Raw genomic sequence first — 17,332 nt, 5'->3', positions numbered from 1 at the left:
AGAAGATTTCTTTAGTATGTTAGAGTGTTCTTTAAAAGACTCATTTTGTGGCCTGGAATCTCAATCAGTCTGGTCTTCATATCTATCAGACGAAGATTGGGGCTCTCAAGGTAATAAGCTATACAGTTCTTAGGTATTAACTAACACTACACTTTATAGCTACCTAGAATAACAATCCGTTTAAAGCTTATACGTTGCGTCTTTTCCTCGACATTGGTGTGATGAGATTGATTACATTTCGTAAGACTGGAATATACTTCTCATAAAGATATCGAATGAAAATCAGTATTCATTGAGTGATATTTGTTGAACTGGGTTTGTCAAACTCTTTTTGTTATCTTTTTAACTTTGTGGCGTAAGGTTGTGGTGTAACTTTCCACCATTTGAATAATCTCCTGTGCCGGAAATAAGACGGCAAATGATGATGTTGAAAGCAACTAATTGAAAGTCATCAGACACGCTTCAAGCTGCATGTGCAAGGATTGACAATAATATCAATATGATATAGAGAGTACCTATAACAAATTGACCGAGCGCAGCCATTTACCTTGAAGAGTAGGCCCCCGGCATATCAATCTTGGCAGCAGCGATCAGACATACACAAAATGTCAGCCGATGACTGTTCAAATTGGTGATCTACATGTACGTATGTGAGTGGCTCTGGAAAAATCGAACAGCTAGAACCATGACAGTGTAGGGGTTCGTAAGGCTCCCCAGAAAAGGTTATTTTTAAAAATAAATATAGATCAGTGGGTTCCAAGAATTGGGGAAAACGTACGTGGTATGTGCGGTATTTAGACTCTGGGACACGGCATAGTGCCAAGATCAAAACGGAGAAGCCTAAGATATTAAAGCGAGAGTAGGATTACGCAGCTAGGAGGCGTAGGGAAAAAATAAAAAATAAAAAATAAAAAAAAATAATCAAGGGATCCACAAGGCTGTTCAGGGTAGAAAAGGGTGACGAGGCTTCAATTACGGAGTCGCTAGTTTTGGCCACTGGAATGATGATCCTACGTCAAACCATGGGACTGTTTGATAGATTTGGGTCAGGCACAGGTACACATGGGAGTTTGGATGGTATATTGAGATATGTTATGAGAGTGATATCTTTGGGAGATAGAAACAAGAACTTGGAATATACTCCATATATTGTACACAGTAAAGCTATGATGTTGTTAAGTTAACTGTGAAGGGATAGACAGGTTGAAAAGGCCTTGCCACTAATCCAAAAGTAGCCTAGTGGTAGCCACAAATAGAAGCAAACGTGGACATGAGGCGTGACCTGCCAAGCCCTGATTGGCCCGCTGACCCCTGCGCCTCTTTTCAAGGAGGCTGGTGCCGTGTGTCTACGAGGCTGCGATGATCATGTTAGGATAAAAACCACCCTCCCCCCTTCTCCAGATTCATTCATCTTACTCACTCTTCACTTCTCCCTATACTATCTTCCCCTCTCAAACACCCCCACACCACTTCATCATGGGAAAAGCCGGTCGCATGGCGTGTATCTTCACGCCGTACGTCTTGACCATCGCGTCACTGATTTGCATTATTATGGTGGGATTGGGTTGCACAAATGCCAGCTCAAGTACCTTGAACAACCTATATTTCCTTCGTGTAAGTGATCTACTGCTTTCGACATCCTAGACGCATCTAACCCTTATCTTCTATAGCTTGACATCTCAAACATAACCGCAAGCTCAGAAACGACAACCGAGATTGAGAATGCCCTCCGCGACGCTGGCATTACCTCAGTCACTGTGGACGATCTCACAAGTGCCATTGAAACCATTGAGAATGAATCGGGTCTCGCCGATTACTACGACATTGGTCTCTGGGGTTACTGTGAGGGCGACATCTCCGGCAGCAAGAAGAACATCACCTCCTGCTCAAAGCCGAAGGCCGAGTTCTACTTCGACCCCCTTTCGCTCTTTGGCCTGGAGAACACCAACGCTGCAAGCGCACTCGGCACTGATGCCAAAAAGATCATGAACGTGTACAAGGCCGTCTCCAAGTGGATGTTTATCGCCTACCTTGTCGCCTTCATCGCTACCTGCGCTCAGATCCTGGTCGGCATCTTCGCCATCTGCAGCCGCTGGGGTAGCTGCGTCACCACCATGGTCTCGATTGTCGCGTTCCTCTTCACTCTAGGAGCCTCGCTCACATCGACAATCATGTTCTCCATCGCAAAGGGCTCTCTCGGCACAGCGGCCAAGGCCTACGGCGTCAAAGTCTCCATGGGCACAAACATCTACGCCGCAACCTGGCTCGCCGTGGTCTTCTCTCTCGCCGGTACTCTCTTCTGGATGTTCAGCACCTGCTGCTGCTCCGGCCGCTCCCCCTACGGTCACAAGAACCGCGGCAACGCCCGCGGCTCCGTCACCGCCGAGAAGGCTCCCTACACCTACGAGCCCATTGGCGCCGGCCACCCTCCCTTCGGTAGCCAGCCTTACGCTCAGGGCCACAACACTGCCTACCCTCCTCCTCCCGCTCACCACAACGACATTCCCATGACCAACCAGCGGCAAAACGCATACGAGCCTTTCCGTCACGTCTAAGCACCAAAAAGACTACGAGTTTCTTTTGAATGTACACTCTGAAGCGTTTCTAGACTGGCGATACCAAGGCGTTCACCGTGTTTTTTTTGCATGCCTTTTATGACCATTTTCTTTGGATCTTTTTTGATGATTATCATGCCTTTTTCTTGCACAGAAAGACTACAGTCTCTGAATAAACTTGCATTATGTACATTGTTCAACCTCTAAATACAGAGGAAATGATTATTTTCTGCATTTTGCGACTCCCATATTAAATATTACATCACACAACGTCTGCCTCATTCGTAGTAAGCCTAGCATATGCAACTCCGCCAAAAAGAGGAATCTTTCCCTAGAGCATTCAGCTCGAAAACACCACTCCCACCGCGCGAGTCATAAGGCTCGCCATTCTCAGTGGGTTTCACTAGCTTCAACGCGCTATTGCGCTATAGAACAGTGGCCCTGCGAGCCTTGACGTTGAAAGCCTCGGGGCCAATACTAAACTTGTTGTAGAACTGCAAGGCTCGAGCCTTATGTCCTCTCGATTACATGCTCCGCACGGGCTGGGATTGAACTCAATCTGATTAACGTCGATCTCCATTTCGCTAATTTCATCGTTGCTTGAGCCTTGTCCTGGGGTTGAAGGGGCCGGGAAACCACTGTTTACTTAGTTGTGCAGTTATATTTAGTGGTATATTGGAACGTTCTGCGTTATTGGAAGTTTCCACATTATATTGGAGTTGGTTACAACTGATGAGGTTTAATGGCTTGTAGTTTGCCGGCAACGTTCAATAGTTCTGACGCTAAGGCTAATTGTGGCACGCGAAGATATTGTACACGAAAAGGCATTGAGCAATATTAGGGCCACGTTGTTCTTCTCCGGTAGAGCGAACCAATAAAATCAAATGGTATTCGCCGGTGTGCATATTCCCCATCGGCTATTCGACTGACCAGCGCCGGAGGCCACAAAAGAAAAAGAAAAAGAAAAATACAGTTGGAGAATAGAAAGTAGTTAATATGGAATCATAGTGATCCAGGGCCCTTCTCTCGTTTGTAGGTAGGACGGCAGATGACACCCTTATCATCGAGTTGAATCTTCGCCCCTCCACGACGATTGAGTTCCTGAAGAACATTCTGGTCTTCTCGAGCCCAGCGCTTAAAGGGCGTGTTGGGGTCATCAGACCATACGGGGCCAGCAGGAAAGATATTCCTGAGTGATCGGAACCAGGGCCGTGGCCTTGGTGGCACTTGTTGGACATCGTCAGTGGAAGCGGCGACTTCGGCGACAGCCTGCGTTGAAGCCGGGGGAGAAATTAGAGAACTGTGGCGGTCCTCGCTATTATCGCCAAGTTCAATGCTGGCAGTTCTGTGGTGGGTGCGATCTGCCCCCTGAGATTCATCGGCTTCGGTCATATCAACATCGCTCAAACCAGGCTTGATCTGTGTGTCGTCTTCGTCATGCTGCATTGAATCATCCATATTCTGGTCCGAGCTGGAAAGTACAGGCCTTTGCCCACTGCTGCTCATTGTATGAGCTTGAGTGTCCATCACTTCATTGCTGGAACTATCCGGTTCCAATTTGACTTGTACTGTAGGCAGTGTGCCCGAAGGGTGTAAAGGCGAATGTTGTGTTGCAGGGAACATGTCTCTTTTGGTGCTAGGACTATTGGGAGTATCATTGGCACTGGCATTGTTAAATGAACGAGTGTGGAGGTCTGACAGTCTGTCCACGAGACTCGCCGTGAAAGAAAGGTGTGCACGTTCGCCCTGGGTAGCCACTGGGCATGGAGGCGGCTGACTTGATGAGGTCGTTGTATCAGGTGGAACAAACTGAGATGCAGCCACATTGACCGCGCGAGTGGTCAGGCTTCGTTTCTTGTGCCGGGGCCTTGCAAAGCTTGAGCAGAAGAAGTCTTCGTATTTCAATGTCTTGAAATCTTGCGACGCGCAATCTTCCACGTGACGCTGATACTCTTCGAGATGTAAGATAACAAAGTCGTCCCACAGGAAGGAGCGTTGCAGAGCACCCTTTTCTCGAAGGGCCTGCAGCTTCGCGCACATCTCGGTGAAATGAGCAAAACCTCCAGAATACGGCGGATAGTCATTACAGAATTTTTCGTAAAACATAAATGCTTCGGCGGTCTGGTCGGGCTTGTCAATAAAGCTCTGACGCCGTGCCACCAGCCCGCCATTTGGACTTTGGAACGCCGTCATAGTATCAGTGCCTTCAATTTGTCGGATTTTGGGAGGCTTTGATGGGGATTCGGCATCAGGAGCGGTCCAGCCGGATGAATCACCCAGAGACGTGTCTGGGAAGTACGTCGCGCCATCGAGAGAGGTCAGTTCTCCCATATAATTCTGGCTTGGTCCATTGAGTTGGGACATGGGCTGCGGATGAAAGCTAGCAAAAGGGAAAGAGGAAGAGTTGGCAGAGGGCTGTGAGCTGAACAGACACGAGTCCCACTGGTGCTGAGCGGTTTTTGACGAATCGAGCACAACTTCTGTATGGGACTGAGGGGTCTCTTGCGACGTCGGATGCGAGCTGCTGGTTTGAGTCTGAGTACCTAGCACGTCCACCCGAAGGGATTCATCTTCGACCGGTAAAGATGGGTTTAGTGCCTCTTGAGAAGGGTCGCTTTGTGTGTTGCTTTCTTGCGAGCGGTAGGTAGCGAGAATTCGAGATTGAGAGGATGTCTTGGCAGCTTGGGATGATGGCTGCTGGGAGCTTGAATGCTCCGGGTTAACTGTCTTGTTACCTTGTTTCTCGCGGTGTGAAGGAGTCATTTGGACGGCAGGCATCTCGACGACTTGAACACTTTTCCTAATGGACCTTGGAAGTGATAGGCCCGAGCTGTTACCTGAGCTGTCTACTTGCTGTTCTGGCTGACTGCTCGGGGGAATACTCGCCCCCAAAGCGCAAGGGACGGATGTCTCCATGTCGGTCTCATCACTTTCATCGCCACTTGACTCGGGCTGGTGAGATTCTGGGGCGGCTGGAGGGCATTCCGAGCGCCTTCCATCCCGAGGTTCCTGAATTGGATTTGGTGTTTGTTCCTCAATCTCAATGCTCGGATCGGAATGATTGTGCTCTTGAGATGGGGCATCACCAGGATTTTGAGATCGAGATTCTGCTTCCTTCAAGATCATTGTTGAGTCCTCAGGATACTGAGACGCGCGCTGCGCGACAACATCAAGAATACTTCGGGAAGGGACAACCTCCGGTGCAGGCTGAGAAGTAGCACGAGATTCATTCACCATATCTACGTCACCATCTTCTGCAGTTTGATAGGCGCTGGATTGAGTACCGCTTGGCGTTGCACCCTCCCTTATGTTCCTGGATTTGCTTGGAGGCGGGGTGTTAGGCGGAAGGATCTTTCCGGGGTGCCTTTCCGGGGAATCAGGCCAGGGAGACAACGGTTCTGATCTTTGACTGCCGGTCTCCGACTCAGCAACAGATCCAGATCTGTTGATATCTTGCGAGGTTGGAGTCGGATTCCCACCTCTCTGATCTTCCTTCGCCAATAATTTTCTTTTTGAGCGATGTCGTTCCATCTCGTTAAAAGTCTGGGCGGTACATGACACAGCGGCGTAGATTCACCAGAGCCCTGTTGGATCCACACAAGTGGCTCGAAGAGATCGGCTTGCTCTTTGGGGATATGCACATCACTCGTCGGTATCTTTGTCATTCCATCCCACGGATCTGGCAACAGTTGGTGCGTGGGTAAATTCAGTAACTCGGAGAGTACTGGCTCGGGCCCGGGCTCATTTCGTATCTCTTTGGTTTCATTCAGGTCCACTTGAGTCATTTCTCCAGTATCAGTACGCTGTCGTTTGTTCGATGACGACGTAATACCTGGCTTCCGCAGCCTTTGGGAATCTGTGCCATCACGAGATGTCAGCGAAGGTGCATCTGTGCTGTCGCGTTGCCTTTTCTTTAAGACATCATCCTTTTTTGTTCTTCCCTATTCACAGTCTCGTCGCGATCAACTAGATCAATCGAAGAAGACGCAGATTGTCTCTCAATGACTGCCGGGCCAACGATATCCTGGCTGGTATTGGGACGAGGTGCATTGGAATCAGGTGTGTCGGGGCATTCAGCTTCAGCGAGCGTGCTCGACGGTCTGTATGAGGGGTGTTCTCCTGATTCAATCGGTGTTTTTCCGTCCGGTAAGGCGGACTGCGTGCTGTTGCTACTACCCAGAGGCAGGCTGGGGGTTTCTGTCCTAGTATGAATCAGGCCAGCAGAAGGTCTCAAGAGCCCAAGGATTGCATCCTTATTGAGAGAAACGTGACTCCTTTTATAATGGTCCCTCTGTGCGTCATGGATGGTATTGGAGAGAACTTGAGAGAAGAACTGCGATCCCATCGACTCAAATTGAGAATCGGGCGACGCCGGTTGGTCAAACTGGGAGATTGAAGGCTCAGCCAAGGCAATATCTTCTTGGCCATTGGGTCTAGCATCAAGGGAACTTTTCTGCGTTTTCTGACATGCCTCTTTCAATAGAACTTTGATAGCCGGCGTCTTCTTGAGTTTTGGTTTAGGAGGTTCCCCTTTAGTGACCTGATTCCAACGTATGCGAAAGCGGTTGACGCGAAGCTCGATCTCGGGGAATTTGTCGAGTACATAAGAGCCAACCTCACATCAAGAAGCTCAATTAGTTGCTTTTTGGGTCCTTCTTTGATCGTAGGCGGGCAAGGTGAGCTAGCTTCGTGCTCATTTAGCGAATCGCGCGAGAAAATGGCATCAATTTGATTCTTGGAGTCCGTCAATGTAGCGCGATCACCGTCTCCCTGTCCCCACTAATAGACACCAGATATGTTAGTCGCAAGGGACTCTGAGATATTTACTGAGTCCGTACCTTGTCAATTATGGCTGACATGACAAGCCCGCGCATACTGAAGCTGAGGCAACCCTCAAGATCTTCCACTTCGATTCCATCTTGACTGTTTCGGCCGAGGTAAAACGAGAGACATTGTTCGGCCAACGCCGCCAGCCAGGGACTAACTGGATTCATCGTGCGAATCCAGTTTTGTGACGAAGGTAGAGCTGTGTCATAGCTGAGAGTCAAGAATTGGCATTTGATGTAGTCGCATCGTGAAGCAGCAGTGATACACCACAATTTGCCAATCGATAAGACGCGAAACGCGCCCCAGCTGACTCAGCTCCACCACGTCATTTCACAGCTTGGAGGTCAAGTGCGGAGAGAAGATCTACGACTTTTTGACATCTACAGCTTTTCCTCGCCCGGACCTTGGGGTTTTGCGCTCTTTAGCGCTCGATCCACTCCCAGCTTATCCTATCGCACTTTTGCCTCGAATGACCGGCTATCAACGGTGCCCATCTCCTGTGTGGGGATGATCTGAGATCTTTCTGCCTAACTTGTCATTCTGCGACCCTTTGGATATACCATCATGGAGTCTCAGCAGTCCCAAGGCTCACGCAGTCCGTCGGCGTCCTCTATGTCACTTCCCATCGGCCGACGTCGGTCCCGCAGCTCGATGGCAACGACTCAGACCGAGCGAGAGTCGACGAATGCAGCTCTCGATCACATACACAGCGCAGCTTATCAGTCCGAATCGCTCACTCTGTTCGAAGAATTTAGCAGTCCGCCGGTACCATCCTCTGCGTCTGACGAAAAAGGTTTATCCGAAGAGCTACAAGGTGGATTAAGTGGTCTATACAGTCGCTTTAGGACTTCTGTGGGGGGAGTGAGAGATATTGTCAGCGGTGGAAAGCCTACAGACAAGAACACGGCCGAAACCTCTGCGGCCAAGACTCCTGCATCGGAACGTTCGCTGGTCAAACAGGTCTCAGACCCAGCCGGTAGCTCGGCTGATCACCTACCGTCACAGCCCCCTCTTTGCAAGGTTCAAGGCTTCAATCGCCTGTTGTAGCGAATTTTCAGTCTCAGCAGGATCCCGCGCCACCGACAACCACGGGAAGAAGATCCCGAATATCCTCCAAGAGTGGCAGCGTATCTTCAAAGACATCCATTCCACCGTCCCCAGGGATCAAGCCCGGCATCGCACCGTTGACGAAAGCCACCGGAACCGCTGTCGCCGCAGAACCAATAGTCAACCAGCGACAGGTCAACGTTATTGGAGAACCCCATCACTCAAGAAGTAGCTCCGTCAATACCCCGTTCCAAGCCCCATTCCAAGGAGTTCACGGTGCAGAATCTGCAAGTACTGGTAGTAAGGATGGCGCCGCGGATCTTTCCATGAGCCAAACTTCATCTTTGTTGAGCCAGAATCTCTCCAATTCGCCGGTGCTATCTGGAAAGATGCATGATAGCCAGGAGGACCAGGGTCAATCGAAACCCAAAGAATCACATATCTTGGCCACCCACACTCCCGACAACCAGTCTCGAAAATCAGTCCCTGCTGATCCACAAAGACCGCCTGAAAACGCGCCCCAAACTGCCATGCTCCGAAGTTGTAAGCAAACAGAGTCAATCCAGGATCATGTGTCTCAGCGTTTGGGAGACGGATCGAACTCGCGAACATCTTCTCGTTATGACGAGCCGCGAGCTTCAATATCTGCCTCGACTAGCCTTTCAAGACTTTCATCCCATGATGAGGCTACATACCATCCAGATAAACCTTCTACCAAGGCAGCGACTGGCTCTCGTGAAGGTGCGGATGCCAATGAGCCGCCCAAGATCATTCTCCCCGATCAACTCAGGGATAAAAAGATCCCAACCCGAGCTGGGCGACTACCTGGTTATGATATGTCACGAACCACCACAGCAGGGACCATGACCACGATTTCTTCTTTGCCTCCGTTGAAAACCAAAATTGGTCAGGCTCCTAGTCAACACTCACAGCCCAACCGTCAACTGACCGCCGGAGGCGATGGTGTGTTGTCTCAGTTAAGAAGTAAGTTGCTTAGCAGAGACTACTGGATGCGCGATGAGAATGCCAAAGACTGCTTCCACTGCGGCGATCCCTTTACCACATTTCGTCGAAAACACCATTGTCGAACCTGTGGTCAAATCTTTGATTCAAAATGTACTTTGCTCATTTCGGGAGCGCGGTTTGGTCAGCCTGGAAGCATCCGAGTTTGCAACCCTTGCGAGAAAATGATCAATGCCCATGATGATGATTCTTCCGAGTTCTCGGATAGTGAGCAAAGCCCCATAGTTTCCAACTCGCGGGTTGCTGAACTCGGCTGGGGGAATAACACACGGGCATCAGCAGATGACGATGATTCATCCTCTATCATATCCCAGTCAATTGATCATGTTCTCAGAACTCCAACAATGGCCATACCAGCCACACGGCGCGCTGGCGAAGGCCACAATCGCCGCTCGGCGGTCCTCGAAATCAACCCTGATCGCCCGCTGGCACGACCTACTTCTTCACGGTCATTGCGGTCCTCACTCAGTGCAAGACCGCATTCCATGAGTCACAAACGACATCATTCTCGTCAGCAGTACATTCGGGGTTTCAAGACACATGAAGACCGAGCGCCTTTTCAACGCCGACATGCAGATGACACAGGCTTTGAATCCCGGCTGCCTGCTTTTCACAAAGATAACATCATTGACCCTGATCTGGCTCAATATCTTTCTGATGATGCATCAAGCGGCGATGAGCAACCTAGCCTTTTGTCTGCAGTCTCTGAGGGCGCTTTGTCCAAAAGTGGAGGTGATGGCGAGAGAGCCTCTTTTGGCGGGCTGCTAGCCTCTTTGAAAAAGGGCAGATCTGCTTTTGGAGATCGAAGTGCTCCTAGTATGAATAGAGACCCCGACGAAGCCAGTATCACTAGCTCAAGAGCTGTGAACCTACCCCGTTCATCTCGTCGTCGGAACCTGAGCGTTGCAAGCAGCATGCACCGCCATTCACCCAGGACATCAAAGGACATGCTTCATGATGTCTCTTTGCCAACGGTTCCTTTGCCCATTAATCTCAACCATGCTGGGTTTAAGATGACCCGGAGCTCGTCAATGAGAGGCCATGGAGCCCCACCGGTTGAGTTGAACAGAGCGAGCCTAGAACATGTACGAAAGCTTCTGCATCAACTTCTTGTGGAGTCCGCTATTCCTAGCGGTGATAGTTGGGAGAATGCCCTGATACCAATATTATTGAAAGCAGCCGATGAAGTTGATCCAGATGTCCAACGAGGGGATGATATGGATATCCGTCACTACGTCAAATTGAAGAAAATTCCCGGTGGCCGGCCTGGGGATACTGCCTACGTATCCGGTCTCGTCTTTACCAAAAACTTGGCTTTGAAGAGCATGCCAAGAAGCATCCCAAGTCCAAACATCTTGATCATCACATTCCCTCTCGAATATGCCCGTCAGCAACAGCATTTCATGAGTCTCGAGCCTGTTATCAGGCAAGAGCGTGAATTCTTGGAGAACCTGGCCAGTCGAATCGCAGCATTGCACCCAAATTTGCTTTTGGTCGAAAAGAATGTCTCTGGCCTAGCGCTCGAACTTCTCGAGAAAGCTGGTATTGCCACTGCGTATAATGTGAAGCCATCTGTTCTGGAGGCCGTATCGAGATGTACGCAGACTAGGATTGTGACATCCATGGATAAGCTGTTGACAACCACTTTGCATAGTGATTGCAGCAGCTTTGACGTGAAGACCTATGTTTATAGTGGTCGAAAGAAGACCTACATGTATATCTCTGGCTGTCCGAAAGAACTTGGTTGCACCATTGTCCTGCGCGGCGATGATGAGGAAGTTCTTGGAAAAGTGAAGAGGATCACTGAGTTCATGATCTACGTTGTCTATAACCTTCGATTGGAAACATGTGTTATGCGAGATGAATTTGCACAGATACCAACTTCGCCGACAGAATCGCAGGTGGCAGCCGATAAGGACAAGAAAATCACATCACAGGCCGCCAATGAGAGCGAGAATCAGCACGGAACTAGCGAGAAAACTGGCGACATCTCTGATAGTCAAATCCTTGTGGCACCTGATGCCACGGAAGTCCCAGACGATATTCCAATGCCGACGTACTATGACGATATGGTCCAAGATCACCAGACCAAGATTCTCTCTGCTTCGCCTTTCGTCAAATTTGAACCTCCGTATCTTCTGATGCGTACGCGAGAAATGGAACGCAGGCTCGCCTATCTGAAACGTCTCCGTGATCACGACGGTGACTCTGCCGAACTCACAGATGAGAAGGCGAAGCAGCAAAAGTTCGTTCTCATCACCCCAGAAATGGTGCACCAATCACCGCAAGACGCCCCAGCAAAAGTCAAGGAAGTGCTGCGTGCTGCTCATGATGCGGAATATGACCGAGCGCTGTATCACTATCAAACCCAAAAGCGCCAATGGGAGGCCTACGTCTCGGGAAACCCCAACATGTTCGATCCCTATTCACATCAGAACCTTGTCGTTCTCTACAGCCTCGTCTGCACAACAACATCGGTGCCTTGCTCTGGACCGGACGTCTTTGCTCTAGAATTCTACAATGAGCATGGCGATGACGTTATTTTCGAGTCCGACCTCACAATTGGGCAGTATGTTGAAGACCTGTGCCACTCAGCCAATGCAGTTTGTACTGTTAATGGCTGCGAGAAACGTATGTTTGAACATCACCGTCAGTATGTGCATGGTGATGCGCAGATCAGCGTGCTGGTTCAGCCCTACCCATCCAAATTGCGTGGTCTTCAGGATATCGTGTTGATGTGGAGTTGTTGCAAGATATGCGGCAACGAAACCCAAGTGAGTCCAATGTCGGAGAGTACATGGAAGTACTCTTTCGGAAAATACTTAGAGCTATCCTTTTGGGGTAGAAATCTGCATGCTCGTGCTGGGGTTTGCCCCCATGATCTGCAGCGGGATCATATCCGCTATTTCGGCTTCAAAGACGTTGCTCTGCGAGTACAGTATGATCCCATTCGTCTCCTTGAGATCATCGTTCCTCGGCCTCGTGTTACTTGGAAGGTGGACAATGACTTGAAGTTGAGAAACGAAGTCTATCTGCGCACCGAGCAGCGCATCAAAAACTTCATGACATCTGTTCATGCTCGTTTGAAAGGCATTAATGTCGACAGTGTTGTTCCTGAGTTGGTAGACAGCTGCAAGCAAAAGATTGAATCTTTGACTAAGAAGGGTCATGAAGATCACAATTCTTTGATCCGACACCTGCAAGACAAATACACAAGTTCTCGCTACTGGGAGATCATACCTCTGAATGAGGTGCTCCGTGCAGTGCAAGAAAAGGTTGTTGAATGGGACACCACCTTTGCTGATTTCGAGAAGAACTTTTTCCCCTCTGAGAAAGATATCAAGCATATGGCAACGCTACAGCTCAAAAAGATTTTCCTTGACAAGGATGCCACATCAGTCTCCCCAGAAGACACCTTGCGAGCCCCAAACGACGCAGACGATGAAAACGAGGAAGAAGTCGATAGGCCACGGATGATGAGGCGCATGACCCTTTCCCCAGAAAAGGCACAGAATGTACTGGTCTCAGTCGTTGAAGAACACGCTGGCAAAAAGCACCGCGAGGAATTCTCGGAAATTGGGCTCCCCTCTCATTCAGCATCAGTCGAAGAGGGGGTGTCAGTCGATGCAAACAATGGGAAAAGGCCTTCCCCTCAAGATGAAGCTGTGGCGCAAGAGGAAGTCCGCCATCTTGACTTGGCCGTACCGTCAGGTCAACTAGAGCGTGGTCCTGTCGACACGAATCTCAGTTCGAATCAACCGTTGCCCGACCTTGACTTCCCTGTGATGGACTCCACCGACGGGTCGTCAGATTCGATATCACCGAAAACTTCTGTGTTCCCGAAGGAAGCGAAGGACAACGGGAAAGAAGATGATGGAATCACTTTGCCAAGTACCCCAATACGTCGACCTTCGGCGATCCCCCGCCCTACCGAAGCAGCCTTTCGACGCTCTGGTAAGGCACGGTCTCCTCCCCTTTTGCGTGCTCAATCCCAGCCAGCGAATATTCCGAGGGACAGGACTATCAGCAGCATTGCGCTTCCAAGCTTGAAAATGGCAACCACTAACCAGGTTGATCTTGACAAATCTGGAGGCGAGTCCCCCAAATCGGACAAGAAGCTGAGCGACCGTTTGGGCTTGAGTGCCCTCAAAAGTACTCGGTTTGCTTCAGGTCACTCTCTTATCCCACGGTCTACTCCACACAAGAGGGGAAGCTCCCGGGTCTCCAACCTTGCTAGACATTTTGAACAGCTGAGTCGAGAATTTGAGAAAGAAAGACAGCGAGAGAGACGTCAACGAGCTGCCCGAGGCACTTACTCACGTGCATTCCCATTGGCGTCCTCGAAGCCCATTGTGGAAGTCTATCGAAATGTAAGAGAGGCTGTGGAGGAACGCGAGCCTCCAGTTGACGGCGAGGAATCTCCGCCGTCTGCCCCGCGGATCCCAATGGATGACTTGGGCCGTCAAAGTGACGAACTCGTCAGTGATAGACCTCGTGAAGAGCACCATCAACATCCCTTGCCAAAAGACTCACTCACTGAGCCTAACGAGGCAGGACCGGATCACCGTCCTGATACCCAGCTGTTTTCTGATGCCGAACCAGACGAAGGCCAAAGTGATGAAGATCGAACCATGACTGAGGATCTTCATCCGGTAGATTCGCACGAAGAAACCAAAAACTTGGCAGAAGACGAGTCAATTGATTTCAAGGATATGCCCAAGCATGAGCGTACTACACTTGTGAAGATGCTGACGAACTTTTGGTCTGAGCGCTCTGCGAGTGGATGGGCATCCCTTGATTATCCCCTCAGTGTCATGGATCACGTTTTTGCCGATTGTGATATCATTGTGCGCGAGGATGAGCCGAGTTCTCTGGTGGCGTTTGCGTTGGACTCCTCTGACTATAAAGAAAAGCTTTCAAGCATTCAGCAACGGTATGACGAGATGGAGGAACATCAACCAGAGACCAAGGGTGATATCGAGGCCGCGAAAGAAGCACGCGTCGAGCATGCTCTCTTGCGACCCACCGGCACTCACCTCAAGTACCAATTCCAAGAAGGTCAAGCCAAGATGCTGTGCAAGGTGTTCTATGCGGAGCAATTCGATGCACTGCGCAAGAAGTGTGGCGTAGCGGATCGAATCGTCGAATCGTTGTCCCGATGCGCAAAATGGGACTCAAAGGGCGGCAAGACCAAGTCGTTATTCTTGAAGACTCTTGACGATCGTTTCATTCTCAAATCACTATCGCCAATCGAAACACAGGCCTTCCTCAAGTTTGCCCCAGCATACTTCCAAATCATGTCCGAGGCGTTGTTCCATGAATTGCCATCTGCGATCGCCAAGATGTTCGGCTTCTACCAGGTCATCATCAAGAACCCCGCTACCGGAACAGAGTTCAACTGGTTCTTGCTTCTGATGGAGAACCTGTTCTACGATCGCGTTCCTACCCGTATCTTCGATCTCAAGGGCTCCATGCGAAACCGCAAAGTGCAAAGCACCGGTGAACGGGATGAGGTCCTTTTGGACGAAAACATGGTGGACTTCATTTATGAGACACCCCTTTTCGCCCGTGAGCATTCGAAGAAACTTCTCAGCCAAAGTGTGTGGAATGACACTCTCTTCCTGGGTCGCCAAGACGTCATGGACTACTCGCTCATGATTGCCATTGACGAAAGCCGCGACGAGCTGGTGGTCGGAATCATCGACTGCATCCGTACCTACACCTGGGACAAAAAGCTTGAATCCTGGATTAAGGATAAGGGATTCGGTGGTGGTGGTCGCAATCGACCAACAGTCACCAGTCCTAGAGAATACAAGGGTCGTTTCCGTGAGGCGATGGCCAGATACGTGCTCCAGGCTCCAAGGTATGTTACCCCGTTCTCTTCTCTTCTATCGTAAAACACTGACTCTTCTAGCTGCTGGCACCAATTACAACCAAATTCGATGTATCGGTACACACAGGGCGAGAACCAAGCCACGGAAGCCGAGGTTGACGATGGCTTCTTGGAAGACCCCGGTTTCTAGTGCTAACGACTCCGGTTTTGTCAACCATACAATAATGACTTATGACTTGATGATGCATCCATGTCCAGATCTGCTTTTTGGACATATGACACGTCTGATTAGCAATACGCTATGCCATGTGCACGTCACAATACCTCTGCACAGACGACCTTGTTTTTTAACTATCTTCGCACCCACATCATATCTGATGTACGAGCGAATCCACATGAAGCGGCGCAGTGGGTCATTTTGTTTGTTTAGATCTATCTTACTCTTGCATGAATATATGCATATGACATTCCTTCGAATATTAGCATTTTCATAGCCAATTTGAATCGCATGTTCTTTTTTTTACCACTCAGTCTAATTATCCAAAGAAATGGGTTTGCAAGAAAGCCTTTTGCAGCTATACAAGTTCCGCGCTCCCACCATTCGATACATCAATTCAAGGTATACATGTACATATTCGACGGTTGAAGGAGTATCTAACTAATAATGCTCAATGAAATACAATTACGGTGCCTTGTCAATTATGGTTAGACAAGTGGAGGGGGTCGGAATAACATTCTATGGGGTCTGTAAATTTTCCGTATATAAATCCCATTGTTGCCGATACTTGATAATACTTGATATGCGAATTGAGTGCCTGTAATAACTTATAAATACATTATGTATATGTACAGCATTCTCATTTCTTTTCAAGACATATATACCAGCATCTATATCCATGCTTGGGACATACAGTCTCCGCAAACTTGTTAGTGGTCACCGCTCTGCTCTGGGGTGTTGCCTTCTTCAACGGTACCCTAGACAACGACCTAAAACCCCTAAGCCCTGCCGACAACACCTAAAAGCGTCAAAAATAAAGAATTGTCAGTACTTAATCGAGGCGCCGCTAACATATCCATGGATTCCTGATCCTGTGATACAAAACCGAGTTGCTTAAATATGTATATACTGTATAGCAACACGGTCTATCATATAAGATACACTGCGGACTCTCCGTAACTTAATCTCCATTTATCGAGCATCACTTTCCACTGGGACTTTTTCTTTGATCTTTATTCGCTCAAACTATATTATGAAGCTAACATTTTTAGTATACTCTCCCCCAATCACACAAACCCAGTCCATAATCACCTCCCATGGAGCCATCGGCAAAAACCGGGACGCGGGACGGGATATTCGGGAAATGCATTTAGTCATTGGAAAAGAGCTCTTCTGCTGGTAATTTCCTTTTTAATCTTATTTTCAACTCTCAACTGTTGAGTTCGCAACAAGCGCATATACATACACGTTCACCAGAAGGGATCCGAATGTGCGCTGCAGGGTGTCGGGTGAGATCGTCACATCCTCGGGTTAATGGGCCTCGGTCAGAACACCATGCCACTCTCGGGTCCCCCGCATTTTGGTTTTCGTCGAGTTTTCGCTTCTGTTCTTTTTCTTTGCTTTGCTTGATTCTTCGGTTTGAGTGCAGATGCGCTTCTGTGAGATTGGTGTGAGATTCTGTGCTGGATACAGTATCTCTGCGCTGCAGACTTTCGGCACGCGACAAATTGCGACAGATTGCGCGAGGACTCTACGGATACTCGGACAGATCAGATCAGATCAAGGTCTATTCAAACAGCCAGACTTCACTAACCAGGACACTACTAACATATCTACTAATCGGAGAATATTGAAAACTTGAGAACATTGAAATTCGTTTCATTTACATGAGCAATGCATTAACCTTCCAAAGGACGAGCCATGGTCCAGACCACAGCGAAGAAGAAACTTGGCTTCGAAACAAGAAAAGAGGTATGTATCCCATCCGCACACCGGCGGTAAACAAAGAACGGATCATAAAGCTTACCATCTAATAGATGATTTTACCCT

General features: G+C 49.1%; 4 protein-coding genes across 4 annotated transcripts; 2 read left to right on the top strand and 2 right to left on the bottom strand.

Moving 5' to 3' along the window:
• Positions 1-1,476: 1,476 nt before the first annotated feature.
• N7446_002258 (SUR7/PalI family protein) lies at positions 1,477-2,555 on the top strand (the record flags this gene model as incomplete). Its single annotated transcript, XM_058511007.1, has 2 exons — positions 1,477-1,614; positions 1,671-2,555. 2 exons carry the CDS (start codon positions 1,477-1,479, stop codon positions 2,553-2,555), a joined length of 1,023 nt encoding a protein of 340 aa, XP_058376543.1.
• A 1,002-nt stretch (positions 2,556-3,557) lies between these two features.
• On the bottom strand, positions 3,558-6,086 carry N7446_002257 (uncharacterized protein; the record flags this gene model as incomplete). The annotated part of the gene is made up of 1 exon (XM_058511006.1): positions 3,558-6,086. The coding sequence occupies one exon, from the start codon at positions 6,084-6,086 to the stop codon at positions 3,558-3,560; it is 2,529 nt and encodes an 842-aa protein (XP_058376542.1).
• A 382-nt stretch (positions 6,087-6,468) lies between these two features.
• On the bottom strand, positions 6,469-7,549 carry N7446_002256 (uncharacterized protein; the record flags this gene model as incomplete). The annotated part of the gene is made up of 3 exons (XM_058511005.1): positions 6,469-7,095; positions 7,176-7,334; positions 7,394-7,549. 3 exons carry the CDS (start codon positions 7,547-7,549, stop codon positions 6,469-6,471), a joined length of 942 nt encoding a protein of 313 aa, XP_058376541.1.
• A 397-nt stretch (positions 7,550-7,946) lies between these two features.
• On the top strand, positions 7,947-15,565 carry N7446_002255 (1-phosphatidylinositol-3-phosphate 5-kinase FAB1; the record flags this gene model as incomplete). Its single annotated transcript, XM_058511004.1, has 3 exons — positions 7,947-8,358; positions 8,388-15,315; positions 15,367-15,565. 3 exons carry the CDS (start codon positions 7,947-7,949, stop codon positions 15,473-15,475), a joined length of 7,449 nt encoding a protein of 2,482 aa, XP_058376540.1. The 3' UTR covers positions 15,476-15,565.
• Between the last annotated feature and the right edge of the window lie 1,767 nt (positions 15,566-17,332).

The sequence above is a fragment of the Penicillium canescens genome, assembly GCF_028828765.1.
Source record: "Penicillium canescens strain IBT 15451 chromosome Unknown utg000002l_segment0_segment0, whole genome shotgun sequence".
In the NCBI taxonomy this organism is placed as follows: domain Eukaryota; kingdom Fungi; phylum Ascomycota; class Eurotiomycetes; order Eurotiales; family Aspergillaceae; genus Penicillium; species Penicillium canescens.
The sequence above is the reverse complement of the archived record's forward strand: the minus strand, read 5'-3'. Positions and strand labels throughout refer to the sequence as shown.